Source organism: Castanea sativa, chromosome 8 (genome assembly GCF_040712315.1).
Source record: "Castanea sativa cultivar Marrone di Chiusa Pesio chromosome 8, ASM4071231v1".
Lineage (NCBI taxonomy): Eukaryota > Viridiplantae > Streptophyta > Magnoliopsida > Fagales > Fagaceae > Castanea > Castanea sativa.
The window spans coordinates 31,651,722-31,659,102 of record NC_134020.1 but is presented as its reverse complement, the minus strand read 5'-3'; the positions used below and the strand labels follow the sequence as shown (position 1 = coordinate 31,659,102).

Here is a 7,381-nt window from a genome sequence, read left to right as displayed (position 1 = left end):
AATTTATTTTTGTTATTATTTATGGGCCCCACTGCATTTTTTGGTACTATTCATGAATTCCACTGTACTATTTCAGCTAACTTTTACTTTTATTTATAGTACTTTCCGCAAAAAAGTTCTCAGTTTTAATAAAATAAGCGGATCCCAAACAAATCTTAAATGTGAGACCTAGTATGTTTTAGTTTAAGTTTAAATGGGTGAGGTATATATATATTCCTTTATCTCTTGTTTAAATACATCATGCACATGTCATCTTAGGGTAGATTACATGTTATTCTTGAATAATTTATATGCCATTCTTTTATATTCCTTCTTACATGTCATCCTAAGATAGATTGCATGTCATCTTAGGGTATATTACATGTCATTTCTACATATGTCACACTAGGATAGATCATATGGTATCCTAAGATAGATTTTATCTATGCTTTATTTCACATGAACATGCATATCTTTTGTAACCAAATGTCAAATATGTTAGTTGTTATTTAAAAGAGTGAGATTTAAGATTATATTCAAAACGAGGTATTTGATAGGTATTGTGGGGTGTCTAACACCTTCCTCTCTATCCAAGTTTGGATACTTCATCTTTCTCTCTTGATATATAATTTTTTAGCTATTAAGAACTTTAGAATAATTTCTTAGTTTGAGATTTTGAATGTTGTGAATAAAACTCATGCATTTGGGTTCTCTCTCTCTCTCTCTCTCTCTCTCTCTCTCTCTCTCTCACATCTGAGTTGTCAATAGTTGGCAAGACATTTTTTTAGTTGGCTATAATGGAAGATATTTGGTCATCATCTTGTCAATTGGATTATCAATGATTTTTCTATAATCTTGTGTATGTATTAAAAATAAAATGCAGAAGGTTTAAGAAAGAATATTTTATTGATCTTAAATTCAAATCGAATCCAAATTTAGGTATTTAAGCAAAGAAATTTCAAATGATGAATTTCAAATCGTTCATTGTATAAAAAGACTCAAACAAAGAATTTTAAAATCAATAGATTTCAAATCAAGGCATTTTAAATCAATTGATTTAAAATTCAAATCCAAGTCTTACAATCTAAACACACCATTGGGGGGTTTTTGGACATGTATTTGGAGAGGAGTCATCCAAGTCAAACGAACTTGTCACGTGAAGGGCATGTCATTTTGGATATTTTCCATAAGAACGGAGAGGCCGTTTATTGAGCTAGAAGGCCGTCCAAGGGAGATGACCCATCAAACTCACTATTATCCAATTATTTAAACGATTACTTTTGTGTGTTTTTTATCACATAATATTTAATAAGTATATAACTTATTGAAATGACTAAAGTAGTGATATGATCAGAAGACATAGATAATCATCCAAATCTTTACGCAAGGGATTCAAACAAATTCTTCCAAATTTCTAGTTTGGAAACAATCTTTGTACAGATCTTAATTAGTTGTGCCTGGCCAGTTAACCCAAGCAGTTAAAAATATAATAAAGTCTATTAAGCAGATATCGTGTGTCCCACAAGTCGGGGCTGTCCAGATGAACCTAGATCGAGTCTTTTTTCTTTTTCTACTTTTTAATTTGTTGCATCCGGGTCGTGTGTATTCGCTGTGGACTAGTGGTCACAGCTGAGCAAAAAACACACAAGTAGAAGAAAGAAGACAAAAGACACAGCAGCCGATGATAATTACACCATACACAGTTTGAAGAAAATCGAAGGGCTCTAATAAAATATGGGCTCAGAGACGGCTACGCAGTCATGTCACTCTTCAATCAAAAATTAATTCAGATTCGCCGAAAGGTGAAGACTGAAAAGGATCCTTAGCCATCCATGATCCATCTTAGGTATACTAAACAAGGATTAGGTATATATACTAAGAAATGAGCATGCAATTAAATTATACAAGAACACAAGTTAGTGAGTCATTGACGCAAAATGCACATAGTGCATTACAAAGGTTGGCAAACAGCAATAACAATTAACATTATACTATTGTTAGAATTATGTGATTAAATAATTAAATTTACCCTCTATAATATCAAAGCATGAGATTCAAAGTTCGATTCCTATCTTCTCTACTCTATCTCCTATTTAAATTATTTCGTATTAGACCTCACATATTAAAAGGAAGTTTAAGCTTACACCTGAAGGGGAGTATTAGAATTATATAATTAAATAATTAAATTTACTTGTTACAAAAAGGCTGTGTCATTTTCCAATATGTTTAAGCATGTAACAGCATGTCACTTGGTGCAATAGCGTTCGTGCATTGTCAAAAGTGCAAAGTCTGCTTCTTGGCGGTGTCAATTGACAAAGATTTTCAGAGTAAAATTCTGATGTCAAGTGTGGATAACCATGATAAAGGTAACAAATATCAGCCTGTAGAAAATTTATTTATACACGTTTAGCTAGGTAAAGGAAAAAAAAAAAAAAAATTGGCCACTTTTTGCACAAAAGCTATCAACCCACTTGTACAGCTCACTAGCCGCATTCCGTCTTTCGAATCATTAATTAAGAATATCCGATTTGGTTAAAATGAGTATAAATGTATAATGGCTAAGCTTTGGGCTCGGAGGTTTAGGTTGTAAATGTGATAGGTGACTCACCATCTTTTTTGTTACTCGGTTTGTAAACTTTTTTAGTTTACAATATTGTTTGTTGGATTGCTTTCTGCAACTGAGTTGGTTCTCCCATCTCTTTCTTCCCTTCTTAAGTTTTTGTCCTTACAATGTATAATGTCCTTACAATATTGTTTAAGTTTTTGTTACAATATTGTTTTATTATTATTTAGATTAAATATTATAAATCTAAAAGTGCATTCATTGTCATATTGTTTAAATTTTAAATAAAATTCCATTCTCTATTTTATGAGATTTAAAGAAAAAAAAAATCTGAAATTGAAATTGATAAGATTCTATTCATATATGTTTTGGATTGTAAGAAATTAATTTCTAAAAAAGTCCCATTATTTCATATTAAAGACACATATTCTAATCAACGTGCAAATTCTTAATCAAATGGAGATGCTAATGGCAAGAAGATTATACTAGGTATCTTAAACAACTATTGATGTTTTGTTGTATTTTAAGTTTTGTTTGTTTCGTTGTAAAATATTTGCAAAGATAAAATAATTTCATTTTACCACATTTGGTTGTAATTCTGAAAATGCAAAAAAAATAAAATAATTTCAAGTGTTTTGTTTCATAGCAAATTGAAAAAAAAAAAAATTCACAATCTCATGTCCAAGCAACTGCTACCAGTTCTAGAAAAAACCAATCCACCGCCACTCCAACACTCCACCGATCGCTCAAATCCACATTTTGGAGTAGAAAAAAAAAAAAAAAAAAAAAGACTAGGTCCAACTAACCACCCACCATAACCCACAAACCTAGCCACCTCCGTGACCCACAAACCATCCTAGGCACCCAAAAACCAAGCCACCCATTGCAACTCAAAAACCAAGCCACCTCAATGACCCACAAACCATCCCAGCAACTCAAAAACCTAGCCACCCACTATAACCCAAAAACCAGCCAAAAAAAGAAAAAAGAAAAAATCCAAATCAATACCCATGCAGTGGTAAAAAAAAAAAAAACCCTATATGAGAAATGATGGGTGTGTTGACGACGGTGGAGGTAGAACGGTGTGATGGAGGATGGTCAGACCGAAAAAAAAAATCGATGGATTTGAGTGGACAAACCAAGAATTGGTGGGTGGAGCTGACAATGGTAGATGTGGATCTAGCAATGAGAGTTGCTGGCGATGAGTGGCGCCAACGAACATGAGAGGCTTGGTAACTCTGGTTTGTGGAAAATGAGAACTTGAGAGTGGGAAGGGAAGGGAGAGTAGAGCGAGACACAAAGTGTAAAATATTTTACACTTTATTTAGGCGTAAAACATTATGCGCTTAAAAGGCTAAATTTTATAGTTTGACTGTAAAATATTTTACAGTTGACCAAATTTTAAATCCAAAAAAATATGGTAAAATGTGTAAAATATTTTTTCGGAAAAAATATTTCATTTTTAAACAAACAGAGAGCTAATTTAGAGTTGGACAATTAGGTCTCTACTAGCTAAACCCATTTCAATTGTTTCTCTTGTTTTGTTTTTGTTTTTTCAATTTTTTTTAATTAAATCCAGTTCTTTACCCAAACAAATTTTTTTTTTTTATACAAGATAGAATTCTACTCTAGCCTAATTTAAGTGTATATTTATGTAAAGCTCCCTCCTGGAGACTTGAACTTCGGCCCTTGCCCCCCACATTCTATAAACATTTATACTTGTGGAGTGACCATCATATCAAGGGTGTGTGGTGATCTCTACCCAAACAAATTAAGAATATGGATTCGAGTAAGTTTTGCATCAACAATAATGCCTTTTTTTATTTATTTATTGAGAAGTACATCAACAATAATGCTAATTGCTTGGGACCAAAACTTATATATTAAAAAAAAAAGAAATTATCACCAAACATCATTTTAATTATTAACAGACATATAATATGAATGAATTCTTATGTAGGTAAATTTAACCCCAAAAAAATTTAACCCCAAAAAAAAAAAAAAAAGTATAGAGGGAGCATAAATTCGAAAGGAAAATATTAAGTTGTTAATTGTTGCTAACTTTATAATATAAAAAATTACAAATTGACATGAAAATGAATACGATTAATAACATTAAAAAACATAATTAATTAATTAATTAAATTTGTTGTTGTGTGGTTTAGAAGTTGAAACATAATTAATGTCTATATATAGTAATATAATTTTAACGGATGAAACATCACTCTCAAGCCGAAAAGATAGCTTTAATGTATAGAAGGATCATAAATTTGAAAAGATAGTTCCGTGAAACTGAAACACCACCTACTAATCTAGTAACACAAATAAATTTGCAATTTTTATTATAATTCTATCATATGATTGGTTGTGAATGGTGAAAAAAAAAAAAAAAATTTATGTAAAAATAACATACACTAATCACAATATATCATGTGAAATAATTGTAATAAAAATTGTGAAATTTTTTATAGCACTAAAATGACTCCCTAATACTTACCTAAACTTCCCAAAAATTTGAAGAACATTCTCGTATCCTTCCCATAAATACCTTCCTCAGTGTATGCCAAACATTGAAACCAAACTACATTAAGCAACAACTTGTCGCTCTCTGCAGGTCCACAATTACCATAAATTAGTCTGCGTGGCTGAGCCACCATCATTATATAATACTAACTAAAACCCACTCAGCATGCAACTCAAAAATGAGCTCAATGGAAAGAGTTTTATATAAATAATAAGAAAGGCTGGCTCTATAATATATTCTTAACACTTTTATCATAAATTTTAAGTATTAAATAACATTTTTTACTATTTTTAATAAAAACATTTAAAATTTAAATCCCACTCTTCCGTTATTATAACTATTAAATTATTAAAATATGACGCAGGGTTTGACCTATGGGTCCCCGACCTTTCACCCCTATGGGAAATGCGACCGAACTGTCTGAACCCCATTGTTTTTCCACACACTTCTCTATATAATAAGAACCTTGCATTGCATTAACAAAAGCAAGATTAGCTCCATTATTCAAAAGCTTTCAATTTCTTTGTTGCCCACTCTCAAAAGCATATCTTCTTTGTAGTGCCAGAACTGGCAAACCCTCAAGCAAGTCTGGAGGAAGAGGAAGCCAACGAAAGGTTGGTAGGTACTCTCTACAAAGCCTTGAGCTCCAAAGACTTCGATGAGGTGCAACGTTTGCTCGCACCAGACCTAGAGTGGTGGTTCCATGGCCCACCAAATCACCAGCATTTGATGCACTTACTCACTGGCTCAGCGCCATCATCATCATCGCCGTCCTTCGTTTTTGTTCCTCAAACCATTGTTGCTTTCGGATCAACGGTCCTTGTTGAAGGTTTCGACAAGGAACGTTCGGTCTCGTGGGTTCACGCGTGGACTGTCACTGATGGGATAATTACTCAGGTCAGGGAGTACTTCAATACTTCCGTGACCGTTACTCGCTTCGGAGCCGGAGCGTCACAGACAATATCATCACCGGCTGTCACTGCTTTACGGTCAGCCTCAGCCAACAAGTGGCAGAGTGTTTGGGAGAGCAAACTGTGTGATATTAACTCAGTCCCAGGTCTTGTTTTGGCACTATAGTAAATGAAACCCAAGTACTGGATTCTAGAATCGTAATTTTATTAAATAATAACAATAATAATAGTGTAGACATGTGGGAATCAACTCTGTCTCTGTGTAACAACGTTAGTGTGCTGTGTTTTGTTTGGTTTTTGGGTTTTGTTGTCTGTATTTGGGAATATTATGCGCTTGAAGATGAACCTTTGTGTCTCTTCTTCCAGTGTGGCTGTTCCATTTCCATTTCCATTCCTAGGAGTGTTTATTATTGTCTAATAAAGTGGTTTCGCCAGTCGTGCACTAATTGCCTCATTGGTTATATCAAATATTATTCAATAGTAATTAATACAGTCTTAACTTGGCAAACTATGAAATGGGAACACGATCGTATTGTAGAGTTTGTCTCTTTGGTCAGTTGGTGTAGAGTTTGTGTTTATTGCTAACAGCCTAACACTACAGAAGTATAGATCACATCTCATGCACCACATGACTTATTGTCTAGATTCATTTTAGTTGTACTATACATATTTAATTTATTCTGTTTCTCACCAAAAAAAAAAAAATTAACCCCGATTGTAATAGCCTATTTTTGGATAGAATGCAATAGCCTAAGGTTAGTCTATATATGTGTAACCCCGATTGTCTCATTGTATATATAATACATATCGCAAATAGTAAATATGTAACATCAAGAGACCTTTAGCTTGGATGTAAGCTTCTAAATCCATACCACGTTAATTATGCTCTCTCTGTGTGCCCATAAATTATAATAATTAATAGATATCAACAAGTGGTTATAACAGTTTAAAGGAATATTGAAGAAGAACTGTGATGCAACAGTTGTGAAGACAATAGCACGTTTAAATTAAGCTCCAGTTTTGAGGGATTGGCAAGGAAATTTGGTGTGAGCGGCTGAGGTAGAACTGTAGAAGCAATCCGATGGGCAGTTACTCGGCAAAGTAGGAAGAATATTGGCCGATTGCTATCACAAGTGATTCAAAGATCGAATTGTGTATACGTTTCATCTAGCCAAGAATCACCAAATGTATCATATTTTGGTACAATTCAAATTAATGTCTTAGAATTTTGTTAATTGCTCCTTTGGTTGGGTTTATAATTTATAGAGGAGCTAATAGAGCTACCCATAAGCTCTGCAAGTGAGCACTAAAAAATGTTGTGATATATGTTTGTAAACTTGGGGTCTATCTCTTCTTGTATCTACACAGTAGCAGCATGGAGCTTATAAATATGTGAGAGACCCA

At 33.2% G+C, this 7,381-nt stretch overlaps 1 protein-coding gene across 1 annotated transcript; it reads left to right on the top strand.

The window, feature by feature from the left end:
* Positions 1-5,562: 5,562 nt before the first annotated feature.
* On the top strand, positions 5,563-6,493 carry LOC142608302 (wound-induced protein 1-like). The gene has a single exon (XM_075780048.1). It carries the CDS (start codon positions 5,796-5,798, stop codon positions 6,141-6,143), a length of 348 nt encoding a protein of 115 aa, XP_075636163.1. The 5' UTR covers positions 5,563-5,795; the 3' UTR covers positions 6,144-6,493.
* The last annotated feature ends 888 nt before the right edge of the window (positions 6,494-7,381 follow it).